Genomic DNA, 17,340 nt, shown 5'->3' with positions numbered 1-17,340 from the left:
AGGGACCCCCCCCCCCCCCGCATGCACAAATTTTTGTGCACCGGGCCTCTAGTATTGACTATAATCCCTATGCTGTACTTTACATTTCTGTAACTATTGTATAACTACCAATACAGATTCTTAATCCCTTCACCTTTTTCACCCAACCCCCTCACCCCCCATCCCTCTGTCAGTCATGAAATTACATTTCTGTCTCAGTTTTCTTCAGTACTGTCAGGTACACAATTGGTCACTCTCACCTGACCTCACACTCCATGTATTCAAGGAACACTCTTTGGGGCCCAAAGATACATAATGGTCAGATCTGACCCAATACTAATTGCAAGGGGAACCTTTTTAAAACTGTTTAACCCCCAGATGTTTTCCCCTTAAACAGTCATATGGTGCCTCTGGTACACAGTAGGTGCTCAAAAATATTTGTTGAATGGAATTTTATATTGGATTCTATTTTTTAATCAAAGTAAATCCTTCATATGCTTGAACTAGCTAAATTTAACTCGTTGATTTGATATTCACTCCTCAGATCATCAGAGTTATTTCAGCTTATGGTCTTTCTCTTATCCTGATAGAGTTTAATATAGACATTGAAAAGAAACAGTATCTAGAAAGGTCTAAATCTAACATACTTCACAATTTTAAGCATGATGTTGAGTAAAAGTGAAAAGGCATTGAAAGGGAATATGAAAATAAGGCTGAGGCATTTGAAGCTGAGGGTTTTAAACTACTGCCAGGCAATAAATACACTGAATCAGAAGATCTAGTTTTGATTCTCACCCCTATTATTTATGAATTAAGTGACTTTGGATAAGTTACTAAGCTTTCCATTTCAATTTTCTCATCTGTAAAATTGAGTTAATATTCTTAGCTTTACATTCACATGGAGCGGTTTCAGGGATCAAACATAATACAAGTAAAGGTGTTAGTTATTAATTACTATGAAATATACTATATTACTGTATTTTATAGGAATAACTATGATGGGGAACATTTACATAATATGTGATTAAGGAAATAACCATTTATGTGTGATATGAAACATGAAGCATGTATTTTTTTTTCTTTAGTTGTTAGAACATTTTTATTTAGTTGATTTGGAAAAGTGCAGGGAAATAATTTTTACACTTTTCCTTCTTTGATTTTCAATCCGATGCACAAAACAAGGTAATTTTATTCTTTTGAATGGATAATAGAAGAAATTACGACTAAGCAAAGCAAAGTACGGAAGAAATGGGAAGGGGTATTGGTATTCCTCTAAGCCAGTGGTTCTCAACCTTCCTAATGCCGTGACCCTTTAATACAGTTCCTCATGCTGTGGTGACCCCAACCATAAAATTATTTTCGTTGCTACTTCATAACTGTAATTTTGCTACTGTTATGAATCATAATGTAAATATCTGATATGCAGGATGTATTTTCATTGTTACAAATTGAACATAATTAAAGCATAGTGATTAATCACAAAAACAATATGTAATTATATATGTGTTTTCCGATGGTCTTAGGTGACCCCTGTGAAAGGGTCATTCGACCCCCAAAGGGGTTGCGACCCACAGGTTGAGAACCGTTGCTCTAAGCTATAAGTGATATTCTTGTATTCTTGTTTTAAAAATATATTTATTGTTGGAAGTATTACAGAAGCCCACCTTTTTCCCCCATTGACCCACTCCATGTATTTTTTAAATAATTCCAACTTGAGTGACCCTAGGTCTTTAAAATTACTGTGTAAATAGAATTATAATCAGATGCATTTGCAGAGCTCACCCTGTCGGCCTGACTGGGCAACTCTACAGTTCCCAGATAACATGAGATTCTTGTTCTTTCTTTTTTTTAATTTTGTTGCAAATGGTAAGAGTTCCTTCTTTTTTACAGCAGCATAGTATTCCATCGTGTAGATGTACCACAGTTTTCTAATCCATTCATCTACTGATGGGCACTTAGGCTGTTTCCAAATCTTAGCTATGGTGAATTGTGCTGCTATGAACATAGGGGTGCATATATCCTTTCTGATTGGTGTTTTTGGTTTCTTGGGATATATTCCTAGAAGTGGGATCACAGGGTCAAATGGGAGTTCCATTTCCAGTTTTTTGAGGAAACTCCATACTGTCTTCCATAGTGGCTGCACCAGTCTGCATTCCCACCAGCAGTGCACAAGTGTTCCTTTTTCTCCACATCCTCTCCAGCACTTGTCGTTTGTTGATTTGTTGATGATAGCCATTCTGACAGGTGTGAGATGGTACCTCATTGTTGTTTTGATTTGCATCTCTCGGATGATTAGCGACTTTGAGCATGTTTTCATATGTCTCTTGGCTTTCTGAATGTCCTCTTTTAAAAGGTGTCTATTTAGGTCCTTTGCCCATTTTTTGATTGGATTGTTTATCTTCCTTTTGTTAAGTTGTATGAGTTCCCTATAAATGTTGGAGATTAGGCCCTTATCAGATATAATGTTGGCAAATATGTTCTCCCATGTAGTGGGCTTTCTTGTTGTTTTGTTGATGGTTTCTTTTGCTGTGCAGAAACTTTTTATTTTGATGTAGTCCCATTTGTTTATTTTCTCTTTAGTTTCCAATGCCCTAGGATCTGTATCGGTGAAGAAATTGCTTCGGCATATGTCTGAGATTTTGTTGCCTTTGGATTCTTCTAGTATTTTTATGGTTTCCGGTCGTATATTTAAGTCCTTTATCCATTTTGAGTTTATTTTTGTGTATGGTGTAAGTTGGTGGTCTAGTTTCATTTTCTTGCATGTATCTGTCCAATTTTCCCAGCACCATTTATTGAAGAGACTGTCTTGACTCCATTGTATGTTCTTGCCTCCTTTGTCAAATATTAATTGAGCGTATTGGTTGGGGCTGATTTCTGGGCTCTCTATTCTATTCCATTGATCTATATGTCTGTTCTTGTGCCAGTACCAGGCAGTTTTGAGAACAGTGGCTTTGTAATACAGCTTGATATCTGGTATTGAGATCCCACCTACTTTGTTCTTTCTCAGGATCGCTGCAGCTATTCGGGGTCGTTTTTTGTTCCAGATGAATTTTTGGAGAGTTCGTTCTAGGTCTGTGAAATATGCCGTTGGTATTTTAATGGGAAGTGCGTTGAATTTATAGATTGCTTTGGGCAGTATGGACATTTTAATGATGTTGATTCTACCAATCCATGAACACGGTATGTTCTTCCATCTGTTTATGTCTTCCTCTATCTCTTTTTTCAACGTCCTGTAGTTTTCTGAGTAGAGGTCTTTTACCTCTTTAGTTAAGTTTATTCCTAGGTAGCTTAATTTTTTTGGTGCGATGGTAAATGGGATTGTTTTTATAATCTCTCTTTCTGAAAGTTCACTGTTGGTGTATAGAAATGCCTCAGATTTCTTGGGGTTAATTTTGTATCCTGCTACATTGCCAAATTCATGTATTAAGTCTAGTAGCTTTTTGATGGAGTCTCTAGGGTTTTGTATGTATAATATCATGTCATCTGCAAATAAGGACAGTTTTACTTCCTCTTTTCCAATTTGGATGCCTTTTATTTCTTCTTCTTGTCTAATTGCAATGGCTAATACTTCCAGTACTATGTCGAACAGGAGTGGTGAGAGTGGGCATCCCTGTCTTGTTCCTGTTTTTAGGGGAAATGGTGTTAGTTTTTGTCCATTGAGTATGATGTTGGCTGTGGGTTTGTCATATATGGCTTTTATTATGTTGAGGTATGATCCTTCTATTCCCACCTTGCTGAGAGTTTTTATCAAAAATGGGTGTTGAATTTTGTCAAATGCTTTTTCTGCATCAATTGATATGACTATGTGGTTTTTTTCCTTCAATTTGTTTATGTGATGTATCACGTTTATTGATTTGCGGATATTGTACCATCCTTGCATCCCTGGGATAAATCCTACTTGGTCATGGTGTATGATCTTTCTGATGTACTGCTGGATCCGATTTGCTAAGATTTTGTTGAGGATTTTGGCATCTATGTTCATGAGGGATATTGGCCTGTAATTCTCTTTCATTGTGTTGTCTTTACCTGGTTTTGGTATTAGGGTGATGCTGGCTTCATAGAATGAGCTTGGAAGTGTTCCTTCCTCTTGGATTTTTTGTAGTAGTCTGAGGAGGATAGGTTTTAGTTCTTCCTTGAATGTTTGGTAAAACTCCCCTGTGAAGCCGTCTGGTCCTGGGCTTTTGTTTGCTGGAAGCTTTCTGATGACTGCTTCAATTTCTTCCATAGTTATTGGCCTGTTGAGATTTTTAGATTCTTCCTGATTAAGTTTTGGAATGTTGTATTTTTCTAGAAATATGTCCATTTCCTCCAGGTTGTCTAGTTTGTTGGAGTAGAGTTGTTCATAGTATTTTTTAACAATCATTTGTATTTCTGTGGGGTCTGTTGTTATTTCGCCTCTATCATTTCTGATTTGGTTTATTTGGGTCCTCTCTCTTTGCTTTTTGGTGAGCCTGGCTAGAGGTTTGTCGATCTTGTTTATCCTTTCAAAGAACCAGCTCTTGGTTTCATTGATTTTCTGTATTGTTTTTTTGGTCTCTATGTCATTTATTTCTGCTCTAATCTTTATTATCTCCTTCCTTCTGCTCACTCTGGGCTTTTCTTGTTGCTCTCTTTCTAATTCTTTGAGCTGTAGATTTAGATGATTTACTACCATTTTTTCTTGTTTGTTGAGGTAGGCCTGTAGAGCTATAAACTTCCCTCTCAGGACTGCTTTCATTGTGTCCCAAAGGTTTTGGATTGTTGTGTTTTCATTGTCATTAGTTTCCAGGATGTTTTTAATTTCTTCTTTGATCTCATTGGTAACCCAATCAATATTTAATAACATGCTATTCAGCTTCCAAGTGTTTGAGTATTTTGGGTTGTTTTTATTGTAGTTTATTTCTAATATTATGCCCTTGTGGTCTGAGAAGATGCTTGGTATGATTTCAATCTTCTTGAATTTGGGGAGACTTTGTTTGTGACCCAATATGTGGTCTATTTTTGAAGATGTCCCATGAGCACTTGAGAAGAACGTATATTTTGTTGCTTTGGGGTGAAGTGTTCTGAAGATGTCAATTAAGTCCATCTGATCTAGTGAGTCATTTAGGATTGCTGTTTCTTTGCTGATTTTTTGTCTAGCAGATTTATCCAGTGATGTCAGTGGTGTATTAAAGTCCCCTACTATGATTGTATTGTTGTCGATCTCTCCCCTGATGTCTTCCAGGAGTTTTCTTATGTATGTGGGTGCTCCTGCATTGGGTGCATATATGTTTATCAGGGTTATATCCTCTTGTTGTATTGATCCCTTTAGTATTATGAAGTGGCCTTCCTTATCTCTTGTTATGGCCTTCACTTTGAGGTCTATTTTGTCGGATATAAGTATTGCTACCCCAGCTTTTTTTTCATTTCCATTTGCCTGAAAGATATTTTTCCATCCCTTCACTTTCAGTCTGTGTGAGTCCCTTTTAATGAGGTGGGTCTCTTGTAGACAGCAAATGTATGGGTCATGTTTTTTTATCCATTCAGCCACTCGATGTCTTTTGATTGGACCATTTAGTCCATTTACGTTTAAAGTTATTATTGAAAGGTACTTGTTTGTAGCCATTTCTTTTTTTGTGTGGCTGTTTTCTTTCTGGGCTTTTTATTTCTTCTTTTTACACCAGTCCCTTTAGCATTTCTTGCATTGCTGGCTTGGTGGTGATGAACTCCCTTAGCCTTTTTTTGTCTGTGAAGCTTCTTATTTCCCCTTCAATTTTGAATGATAGCCTTGCTGGATAGAGTATTCTTGGATTCAGTCCTTTGCTTTGCATCACTTTGTAAATTTCTGTCCATTCTTTCCTGGCCTGATGTGTTTCTGTTGAGAAATCGTTTGATAATCTGATGGGGGATCCTTTGTAGGTAACTCTCTGTTTCTCTCTTGCAGCCTTTAAGATTCTCTCTTTGTCTTGTACATTTGCCATCGTTATTATGACGTGTCTTGGTGTGGGTCTTTTGGGGTTCATCTTGCCTGGGACTCTCTGTACTTGTGTAACTTTTTTCTTCCCCATATCTGGGAAGTTTTCTGTCATTATTTCTTCAAATAGATTTTCTAATCCTTGCTGCTCTTCTTGTCCCTCTTGCAGCCCTATTATGCGTATGTTACTTCGTTTCATGTTGTCCCGAAGCTCCCTTAGGCTCTCCTCCTGTTTTTTAATTTTTTTCTCCAGTTGCTGTTCAGATTGAGCTTGTTTCTCTGCCTTATCTTCTAACTCACTAATTCGGTCCTCTGCTTCTTTCAGCCTGCTGTTGAAACTTTCCATGGTGTTTTTGATTGTAGCTATATCACTTTTCATTTCTTCCTGATTCTTGCATAGGTTGTTGATTTTCTCATCCATCCGGTGAATGAATTGTACAACCATTATTCTGAATTCTTTTTCTGTCATGTTGCACGCTTCAACTTCATTAATTTCCTTTCTTGGTGATTCCTCATTGTCTTTCCTCTGGGTGTTGTGTCGTTTCTTCATTCTGCTTATCTCCCGATGGATCAAAGGTCGGGTTGCGTGGGCCTGGGCCGTGTGCAGTGGGAGCCTCCCACCACCTTAGTGTCACTGAAGAGCTCTGACACTAAGATGTGTGGTTGTTGTTGGTTGGTGGGAACCAGGCTCGCTCTGAGTCAGTGTTGCCAGCGCTCAATGTGGCCTCGTATGTGCCCTTAGAATTAGGGACCCTGCCTGCACCGTGCTGAAATAGAGACCCCCCTGGAGCGTGTTGAAAACCAGAGCCCCCTAGCATGCGCCAGGAGTCAGAGTTCCCCAAGAGTCCAGTATCAGAGTCTCTGTTGCTTTGCGCGACTTCGCCTTGAGAATCAGGGTCCCTGTGTGCCCTTGCACCAGGAATTGGATTCACTGGCTCTTAGTATGAATGCACAGGGAATCAGGATCTCAGGCGCAGGTGATAAGAAACACAGTCAAGTCACTGGTGCTTGGTGCTGCCTCCTGCCCCGAGAAAAGGGATCCTTGGGCCTGTGCTAGGCAGACCAATTCCCGTTCGCGCGATTGCTCCCAGCCCAGGGCTCCGAAGCTGGCAGTGCGCGTAGGATTAGTTCCTGGTGCTGCGGGCGAGTTTTCTCCCAGCCCAGGGCTCTGAAGCCCGAAGTGCGCGCAGGATCGGTTCCAAGGTGCTCGCGCACTTCCAGGCCAAAGTTCCTGCAGCGCTGAGGCCCCGGCAAGGGGCGGGTCTATCAGTTACTATGGCGCTGCCCGCGAGCCTGCGGGAAGGGGGGGTGGGCTCTGTTACTCACGGATCTGCCGCGGGGATCTCCGAACTTTTGGTGTCCGCAGGTCTGTAGCTGTGGTCGCAGGTCTCTGTCCCCAGTGGCTGCAGGGTCCTGGTATGCGTCTGAGATCAGACTGGGTGGTGCTGAGGCCAGGATCCTAGTCTCAAGCAGCTCTGTTTCCCAAGATGGCGTGGTCGCTGTGCCTGGGCTGGCCGCCTAGGAGTGTCCGCGCCGGGAGCTGGACTCCGCCGCCTAAGACTGCCCGGTTTAGCAGCCCCTTAGAAGACCTGCAGAATCTAGCTGTCCCTAGCTCATACACACACACCACTCACGTCCACACACTCCTCTATCACTTCCTTGCACTCTCACACTCTCTCCCTCCCTACCTTCCTGCTGGTCGCCATTTTTTCTTCCTGCCTTGTTCTTTCATGTATGGGACAGACCAGCCCTTCTCCAAGTGTGTTTGATTGAACATTAGTTCTCTGGGATATTATGCAAGTGTATGCTAAAGAAGTTCTGAGGTCAAATAAATTTGAGAGATCCTAGGTTTAGTAAACTTAAATAGGTTTGTTAACTGTAGGACTTCTCAGTATGCTAAGGATCATTGTGACTCTCTCGGAGTGGCATGTCATGTGTATTATATAACTGTTGGGATTAGAGTTCATTGTCACCAACTTCAGGTCAAGCTGAGCTGAACTAAGAAGTGTAGAGACCACTCTCCACAAAACTGAAGAGTCCTCTCCCATGGTGTTCATTTGCACGGTTTCTGAGACCAGTGGGTTCATTTGGCCTCTGGAAGAGCTTGCTGGAGGGGTGGAGTTGGGAGGACAGAAAGGTGCTAGGCAGACACAGAGCAAGAAAAGCCGATTTAATCGGTGGTATGCCTGTCTGGACACCAGAGGTATGTTGTAAGGGGCTGCTAAAAAGTTGCCAAGACAAAAATCTGGTATCAGAGCAGGTATGATCTATCCCACAGCAAAGAAAAGAAGAAACACCCTAAAATATATTTTTATTGATTTCAGAGAAGGGAGAGAGAGGTGGAAACTCAATGATGACACTCTCCACAAAACTGAAGAGTCCTCTCCCATGGTGTTCATTTGCACGGTTTCTGAGACCAGTGGGTTCATTTGGCCTCTGGAAGAGCTTGCTGGAGGGGTGGAGTTGGGAGGACAGAAAGGTGCTAGGCAGACACAGAGCAAGAAAAGCCGATTTAATCGGTGGTATGCCTGTCTGGACACCAGAGGTATGTTGTAAGGGGCTGCTAAAAAGTTGCCAAGACAAAAATCTGGTATCAGAGCAGGTATGATCTATCCCACAGCAAAGAAAAGAAGAAACACCCTAAAATATATTTTTATTGATTTCAGAGAAGGGAGAGAGAGGTGGAAACATCAATGATGAGAGAGAATCATTGATCGGCTGCCTCCTGCACACTTCCTACTGGGGATCGAGCCCAAAACCCGGGCATGTGCCCTGACAGGGAATCAAAACTGTGACCTCCTGGTTCATAGGTCGACGCTCAACCACTAAGCAACACCAGCCAGGCAAGAAGAAACACTTTATGTAGAACTTGAAGTAAAGGAAGATAGGGGAAAATACATTTTAGTCTAGCAAGATAATGAAATAATATGTAGTGATGTTGTTTGAAAAATATTTAATGAGTTGGGAAAATACCCATGTTATAAAAATGTTAAGTGAAAAGAATACACAGAGCTGTATATACTGTTGACCCCCTTTGGGGTATAAAATGCATACCTATATCTATCTGAATGAATATAAAAGTTTGGTAGAAAAGAGCCCAAAATGATAACCACGGATCTATCTAGTTTGTGATATTAGGGTGATTTTCACTATCTTTTTGTTATCCACATGCTGTGTTTTTTAATCACTTCATCCCACTGTCATTATTCACTGTACCTCAGAGCAGTAATTCTTCAGCAGAGGGGCCAGTGGTACTCAAATCCTGTTCTCTCTAGCAGTGTGCTGTGTGTTTTTAAAAAGAGCCCCAATAGATTCTTAATTCTTAATCATGCTAAATTTATTTAGAACACAGTGTTTTTAAAAATTCACGAAAGGTTTTATGAACTTCTGTTTTTAACCTTTCACATTTTTTTTTTACAATTGAGTGTCAGGTATGCCCAGTTTTAGCTAAGAAGCTCAGATTACTGCAAGGAATACAATATCACTTGGCCCAGGAAGCATTTTTTTTATTGTTGGCATAGCTTGTTTGAACCACAGTAACTTAGGATGCTTATCTAAAATGTAGATTCCTAATCTCTCTAATACATTTACTACATCAGACTGTGTAGTGAAGTACTGCTCAGTCTGCACTATGTGCCCAAGAAACATGGGATCCTGTGAAAATGAAAACCCACCCAGTGAGGCTGTAGTACCTGAGATTCTGCATGTCTAGCAAGCTCACAGGTCATACTGCCGACCACACTTTGAGTAGCAGGGCCCTGAGAGCCAAAATGGCAGCTCCAGGCCAACAGAACCCTGTCCTCAATGGAGACAGATCAGCCAGATGTGGGGCATTTAAAATGCAACAACCATGCCTGAAATGTAGCAGGAGGCATCTGGCTCATGGAAAGTCAAGGAGAAAAGTGTTGCAGATGAAGATTATCCTATATAATAAAAGCCCAGCGACCAAATGGTGGAACGACCAGAACGACTGGTCGACCATCCGCTATGACATGCACTGACCACCAGGGGGCAGATGCTCAACACAGGAGCTGCTCCCTGGTGGTCAGTGTGCTCCCACAGCAGGAGCAGCTGCTTGGCTGACCAGGATGAGCGGCCACTCAGAGGGTGGGTCCATAGCCACTGGAGAAACTGCTCAGAGGGCGGGTCCCCAGCAGCTTGGCTGACCAGGATGAGCAGTGCTCCCACAGGGGGCCTAGCCCCACAGGCCACACCCCCCACCAGTGCACGAATCCTGTGAGCTGGGCCTCTAGTAGGATATAATGTAATACGGACCAGGTGCCCTTATGAGTGGCCACAGCACACAGCACACTCACTGTTGCTGTTATTCTAGATCAGGAGCATGTGCTGACATTCCAGGTGTCCTGCAGGAGGAAGAAGAGTGTGTCCTTTTTACCTGAGTGCTGCTTTTTTGCAAGCTGTGCACAGCTTCTTTCTCTCATTTCCCGTCAACAGATCCGAGTGTGTGGCTGCTGTGATCACATTGTTCTCAGTCATGGAAATATGGTCTCTTTTCTGATTCTCTGTGGTGATGAGTAAAAAGATTGTTTCTGCCGAGGGGTGAAGAGGTCTTCAAGCTAGTTTGGTTTCTAGTAAACAGCAAGGCCTACAGAGACCCCGAGGAGATGCCTGACATCCCCCGAAGATGACGTTTCTGCTAGTGTTTTAAAGGGAGTGAGTTGTCAATGTTTACAGGTCAGGATCTGGTGCTGTGAATTCTGAAAGCTTTCAAGATGTTTGATTTATATTTTAATTGGATCCTATGGCGGCTGGTGAAGAAAAAAAAATAGTTTTCTCTGGAAAGTATAAATTGAGTCCTTGGTGAATGTGACCAAAGGCAGAAATCAGATTTTTTTTAATGAATTCATTTATATGGTAATGATAGCATTGTCTACTTAACTCAGAAAAATACAGCCCCATTTTGTGTTCTGGCCCTCGATGTTTATATTTTTCTGATGCTTTCTGTTATGGTTCATTACAATTTTAATGTTATTTTTGGCTAACCAGGTCCCTTTGAAACAAGTTGATTTGCAAGTGCAGGCTATTAGGTGAGTAGACAAAATGAAAATAGAAAGCTGAGACTTCATATATTCTTTCTTGTGACCAAATAATTGGACTCTCCTGTTTTGTTTAGGTGTGTTAGTACCTGGTTGAACAGTTGTAATGTTAGAGACAGTCTTGTCTCAACTGCTTTGCTGTGCAAATAGCCTTTTCAGAGACAAGGTCTACAAGGGAAATTTACATAATGGGTCTAACAAATATCAGAAATAAAAGCTCCCTTTCTTCCTTTAAAGTGATTATTTTGGCTTGAGGGCATTGACACCTGTCCCCCCACAGTCCATGGGCTTCTGTGACCCCCCAGGTGATCATGCTGCCCCAGGTCCCAGCACATCAGTTGGGGTCCAGGTGTGTGGGACTCAGTCCTGACAGAGCCTAACTTTTAGGGGTTCCTTTGGCTTAGAGAGAGAAAGAGAACAAAACCTGTGAAGTGCTCTCAATCTGAAAAAGTTGTATTACCATCCGTGTGGTCACACCTGCAGAGGAACCATCTTTCAGACCTGTTCCTTCTCGTGGGCAGTGTTGAAGTTGTTCTGAAACTTGATCAAAGGAGAAATAGGTGAGTCACAAAAACTGGGCTTATTATTGAGTAGCTGTGTCTGTGTTCCACCTTTCACCAGAGATTTAATTTTCCCAGCTCTGCTATGTACCTTTCCCCCAAAGGTGGCTTGTGAACTTCTTAGATTCTTCCTGTGGCATGAAAGCTCTGGCAAACAAGAACTTATTTCTGTGGAGCCCAGCAACCCTCTCCTTTTTTCCTTGTGATCAGGAGGTAGCAAAGAATTTTCTCTAAAGTGGTTAAGGAAATTTTAGAAACTTGTTCCCAATCCTTTTGTTTGCTTCTCACTGGTCATTTAAAACTGTAATGCAGATTGAGATGGGGGGAAGGGGTTGGGGGAGAGAGAGGTGAGGTGAGGCAGGAGAGGAGAAGGGAGAAGAAGAGGAAAGGGGAGGGGAGGAGAAGAGAGGGAAGGAGAGGGGAAGCGAGGGGCTGTCCCATAAAATCCTTGTCATTCACCCCCACACTGTAGTCTTTAAAACTCCCCAGGTTTTCCCACCAGAACGAGCCTTCAGAACATTAGAAAAGTTCTGTGTGCGCCATTCTCCTTCAATGAACTAAACCTCCAAGCGTAGAATTTAAGACATTGTTATCTTGAAACTTTTAGTTCAACAAATGCCAGAAGCAGCCTGGGTCATGTCAGGGGAGCCACCCAAGCACTAAACAGAATTTGCAAACCTACCTTTACTAACTATTGTTTACACTTTGTTGTAGTTACCCTTTGGGAGAGGGCTGGCCATGGGAGGTGTGTGTGATAATATTTACACTTACTCCACTGTGCTTACTCTTAGTGCTTTTTGGGTAAAATATACAAAATGACTCTGGGAGACCTCATTTATGAACTTGGGTTATATATTAAAATTATCATATTCATGGGGAAAATATGTTTAATAGGAAACACTAGGTCAGACTTTCTTTTTAAGAAGTGTCCTGCTAATTTGTGTGGCCCATCCTCACAGGCCCCAGGGCCCCCCAGGCGTTAGGGAAGCATCCTGGGCCCCTAAACCCCGTGCCGCCAGGTCTTTATCCACCTGGCTCCTTCCTCCCGTGCCTGGACACCTCCTTTCTTTTAGTTCAAACAGAAGGTTGTAAGAAGCAATGGGCATGGGGTATTTTGTGTAGGTGGAACATTGACCAATGGAAGGAAAATGTTGAGGGAACATTTTTAAGATGAATTCTTTAGTTAATGTTGGTCTTAACTGCCCTCTGACATCCTCTCCCCCTGTGCGTTCCACATGCTGCAGCCAGAATGGTGGACCTCATCTTGGCACTCCTGTGTTAAAGCCTTCCAGAGGCTCCCGGTTTCTACCAGAATACAGTCCAAAATCTTTACGGAGCTTTAAAAGGCCCTGCACAGTCTGCCTGCATCTCCAGCTTCATTCATGTGGTACCCTTCTTCCCCTGTGAGCACTCCAGTTCTAATGAGCATTCGGTCCCACACCCCTTCATTCTTTAGGGTGCCAGCTCACAGGAACTCATCCTTCATGCCCCGGTAGAGGCATCACCTCTCAGAGGTGTTCACGCATCCGTCCTCCACCTGCTATCCCCCCTTTTCCTCACCCCCATGCTCACAAAGCTTCCTCTACCTCACTTTTAAAGCACTCATTACCTGGGGAAATGGTTAGATGTGTCTTCACATCTGGACCATAGATCCTCTGAAAGCAAAAGCATGCTCTTTGCTTCACAACAAGCTCTTAGCCCAGCACTGGGGACCCAGTGGATGGTCACTTCCTTGATTGATTGCATTAGCATGCGGATGGAATAGAGGGGGGAGGATGGACGAAAGGATGCTAGAGGAATGGCATTGTTGGATTTCTCTTATCCTTTTCTACCTCTAAAATTATACCATTCTAGTTTTGAGAATGAATGGTTCAGCTGCAGAGAAGAGTTGATATTTGTTTATATATATTTCAGTTGACTGTTAGCCCAAATATGATGCAGGGAGGGATAATTAGGAAAATCATGTATTCGCATCTCTCCTGGTTATACTTTGTGCTTTGGGGCATGGCTAGTCATTTATTTTAATTATCATTTTCTGCAGTGATTACACAAATGCATTTCTATTTCATAGCCTCATATTCAACAACAGGTATGAAGACTCTGTTCAGAGTCCTCTGAGCAGACAAAACACAAGTAACAGACATAGTTGCCATGGGGCCAGGTCTGTGTGTGTGTTCTGATAGACGTCTCCTTCCTTTCAATGTTTTAGGTAAGTTTTTTTCAAAGTAGAAATTCATTTTATAAACAACCTTAAAAATTTAGAATTGCAAACCAACAAGTGAGAAAATATCTCTTTTCTTTCCAATAATCAGACCACCACGATTAGCCTATGGGTGTATTGTTTACCATTTTTTTTCTAGTCCAAATTTTTGGTTTGTTCCCTCCTTTCTCTTGTACGTAGTTGAGATCCTACTGCTTGATTTTCCCCTCACTGCTTGTTTCCCTTAGTGTTTTCACATAAACGGTAAACTATACCAGGGAATGAAATGGGTGGTGTGCCTTCTCTTGGCACAGCAGTGGGACGCTGTTAGCAGTCCAGACTGCGGTGTGTGAGGAAGGAGGGTTGAATACTGTGGCAGAGTTACAGAGCAGAGCGCACGCCATGGGAAGAACTGATAGCTGCCGGGCACTTAAGGTCTCCAGATTCCTTGGAACGTTTCCCAGTGAATGAAAATAAAGGTGTGTGTGATCAGCCGCCGCAGAATTGAATAGCTCCTGGAAACCCAGTGCTTAAGATACTAATGGAGCATCTGACATTGAGCAAGTTGTTGGATGACTAATTCTCTGGGTTGCTGTTTTCCAAATGTGTGATCTGGGCCTTTCCTTTCTCTTCTGCCGCTTTCTCTGTCTCTCAGCATCCTCTAGCCACTGCGAACGCCTTGCTCCAACTGTTCTAGCGCTTTCTTTGTACTTGAGGCCTGAAATGCTCCCTCTTCTCCTACTCCAACACTTTGCTTGGAAGGTTCCATGTTCTTCCTCTCTCCATGCGAAGGGTGCTTCCTCAGAGAGGACCTCCTTGATCCCCCTTTGTAAAGCAGTCCTCCTGCACCAGGAAACCTTGGAGCGGTCCTCCCCCATCCACCTCGACTTCTTGCCATCTGACAGTCCTTCATCTGGAAAAAAGGGAGCTGACAAGCTAGCAGAATGCCCCTAAAATATGGCTTAAGAAGATTGGAGCTATTCCAATGCAGAGATAATTTGTATAAGTTACAAGATTAAGGGAACAAAGAAATGATGGTCCTAATAGAGTTTTTCTAACTTTCTCTGTCATGAGAAATGAAGTGTGATTGCCTACAATTTTGTAGTATTTCTAGTAGACAGTCTCCTTCTCAGAGCCTCAACAAGGAAAGGAAAACTATAATTGGATGTCGTTGCTGTCAGTCATCTGGGTGTGAAAGAGGGCGGGCATTTGCCTCACCCCAGAGCACCTGTGATCAGGTAATATCCCTAAGAGCTTGTCTGTGAACTAGCTTCTCTTCTTTATTCATATGTGAGTGTGTGAGGCGGAAGGTGAGCAGCTTTACTGTCTGGCTTTTGAAACAGGGCAAAAAATCAAAGCAATAAGCTTTTAGAAAATTAGTGTAAATATTATGAGATTATTAATTTTTAAAATTCTTGCTAAAAATAATAGGAACATTGTCAAAAAAGAACCCTTTTGACTACTGTGTGTTCTTTGGTGTTCTACATCTTTCACTCCCTGCCTTATAAAAATAGAGCTAATTAATTTAAATTCTGTCAAAGAACAGGGAGTATTCTCTGGTCTTTGGCCAAGAATTCCCCTCCACCACCACCCCCATTCCCACTCCCTTTCCCACCTGTCACTCTCCATGACATCATCGAGTGTTTTCCTTCCTAGCCCTTCTCAACACTGAGAATTATTCATTGGTCTTCGAGTTTGTCTGCCTCTCTCATTCGAGTGCAGGCTCCATGAGGGCCAGGTCCTTGTTGAACTGGCCCACCCCTTTCTCCCTGTCTGCTTGGCCTCCCACAGTGCTTGGCATATGGGTGGCAATCAAATACACGTTAAAAGAACAAGCAACTAATTGCTTAAATGAATCCATGTTTTTAAAAGTGGATATTTAAGCTCTGACCCACTTGTTTCAGTGAGGAAAAGGGTTGACAGAGTGCATGGGTTTCTTGACAAGATCTTCACATTTGTTCAGTAAACACTGAGTGCCTGTCACCAGGTCAGGCCCCGGAAATGCCGCGGGAATAAGACATGACTGATGTCCTCCAGGACCTCAGAGACTAGCAGAGGGACAGACACACACGTGTGTGTGTGTGTGTGTGTGTGTGTGTGTGTGTGTGTAAATAACTGCAAGTCTATGAAAAAATGTAATAGAGGTGTAAAAACAGGAGTCTGAACTACAGCAGGGGGGCAGGGTGGGGAATTTAATTTGCCCAGGCCATGAAAGCTTTCACCCAGGCGGTGATATTTACACTGGGCAATGATGGAAGATATTTACACGGGCAATGAAGGAAGAAGAAAGTTTGGCAGGTTAATTAGCAGGAAGAACCTCCCAAGCTCTCCACAGAGTCAGAGACTGAAAATGAATGGCATGTTTGGGCACTGTGGGGTCGGGTGAGGGGGAGAGGGAGCTGTGAATGCTGCACCAAGGCCTTTGGATTTGCTCTTAAAGGAGCCAGGGCCCCTGCCTCAGCAAGGCCAGCCCTGGTAAGAAAGCCAGATGAGCCTGCACCAGTGTGCAGAGCTCGTGGAGGGGAGTGGGTGCTGTGGTAAGAAAACCAAACCACTCACCCCAGTGGCAGGCATTTCCATCAAAACATCCTCAACCCAGTGTTCACAGTGTATCTTTTATAGAGGCACAATTTTGAATTTCATGGAGATGAATATTTTACTCGAAATTGGTAGCTCTTTTAAAATGTGTTTTCCAGATGAAAACCTTTTAATGTGTTTCTATGTTGAAATTTAAAAACTTGTGAAAACCAGTTTTTATTTGTACACAGATAAATGTTACTGTATACATCACTGCAGAACAAACTTCCTGGATGTTCATGTGAAGTGTAATGAAAAGTTTTGGGTTCTTCCAGATGAGTGGATGCCCAGGTCTTTCTCCCCTGCTCCTTGTGAAAGGCATTGCCCTTTTCTCAAAACCTCTCTCTCTCTTACAGTTCCACGGCATCCTTCAAATGATTTGTTTGAAATATTTGAAATTGAAAGAGGAGTCAGTGCAGATGATGAAGCAAAGGATGATCCAGGTAGATGCTTATTTTATTTAAAATTGAATTTATTGGGCTGACATTAATTAATAAAATTATATAGGTTTTAGGTGTACAATTCTACAACTTATCATCCGTATATTGTATGGTGTATTTACCACCCCAAGACACTTATATTCTTACTACTGTTATAATGACATTTTATTGTTTTCCTCCATTTCATGAAAATAATTTTTAAATTACAGATTGTAAGGTTACACCTAGGAAAATTATAGCTCTTTTTTTTCCAACTTGGCTTCCTCTGCTGTTTTATCAGTTGGGCACAAGTAATTGAGTCATTATCTTTTTTGTTGTTGTTGTTAATCCTCACCCTAGAATATTTTTCCATTGATTTTTTTAGAGAGAGTCTAAGGGAGGGGGAGAGACAGGCAGAGAGACACATTGATTGGTTGCATTCCACACATGCCCTGACCAGGATCAGGGATTGAGCCTGCAACCAAGGTACATGCTCTTGATTGGAATCAAACCCAGGACCCTTCGGTCTTTGGGCTAATGTTTTATCCACTGAGCCAGATTATCTAGGACAAGTCATCATTACCTTTAAAAAAATTTATATATATATATCTATATC

At 42.0% G+C, this 17,340-nt stretch overlaps 1 protein-coding gene across 7 annotated transcripts in view; it reads left to right on the top strand.

The window, feature by feature from the left end:
* The window catches only part of NPNT (nephronectin), a 92,031-nt gene that overhangs the window by 59,901 nt on the left and 14,790 nt on the right, over positions 1 to 17,340 (top strand). For all 7 annotated transcript variants that reach the window (XM_014544749.1, XM_014544746.1, XM_014544747.1 and 4 more), the window contains one exon: positions 16,662 to 16,748. In XM_014544749.1, coding sequence (XP_014400235.1) covers positions 16,662 to 16,748 — 87 coding nt within the window. The remainder of the gene's footprint in view (positions 1 to 16,661; positions 16,749 to 17,340) is intronic.

Source organism: Myotis brandtii, unplaced genomic scaffold, assembly GCF_000412655.1.
Source record: "Myotis brandtii unplaced genomic scaffold, ASM41265v1 scaffold38, whole genome shotgun sequence".
Classification (NCBI taxonomy): Eukaryota; Metazoa; Chordata; class Mammalia; order Chiroptera; family Vespertilionidae; genus Myotis; species Myotis brandtii.
Note: the sequence above shows the minus strand (reverse complement) of the source record. Positions and strands in the feature narration are given on the sequence as shown.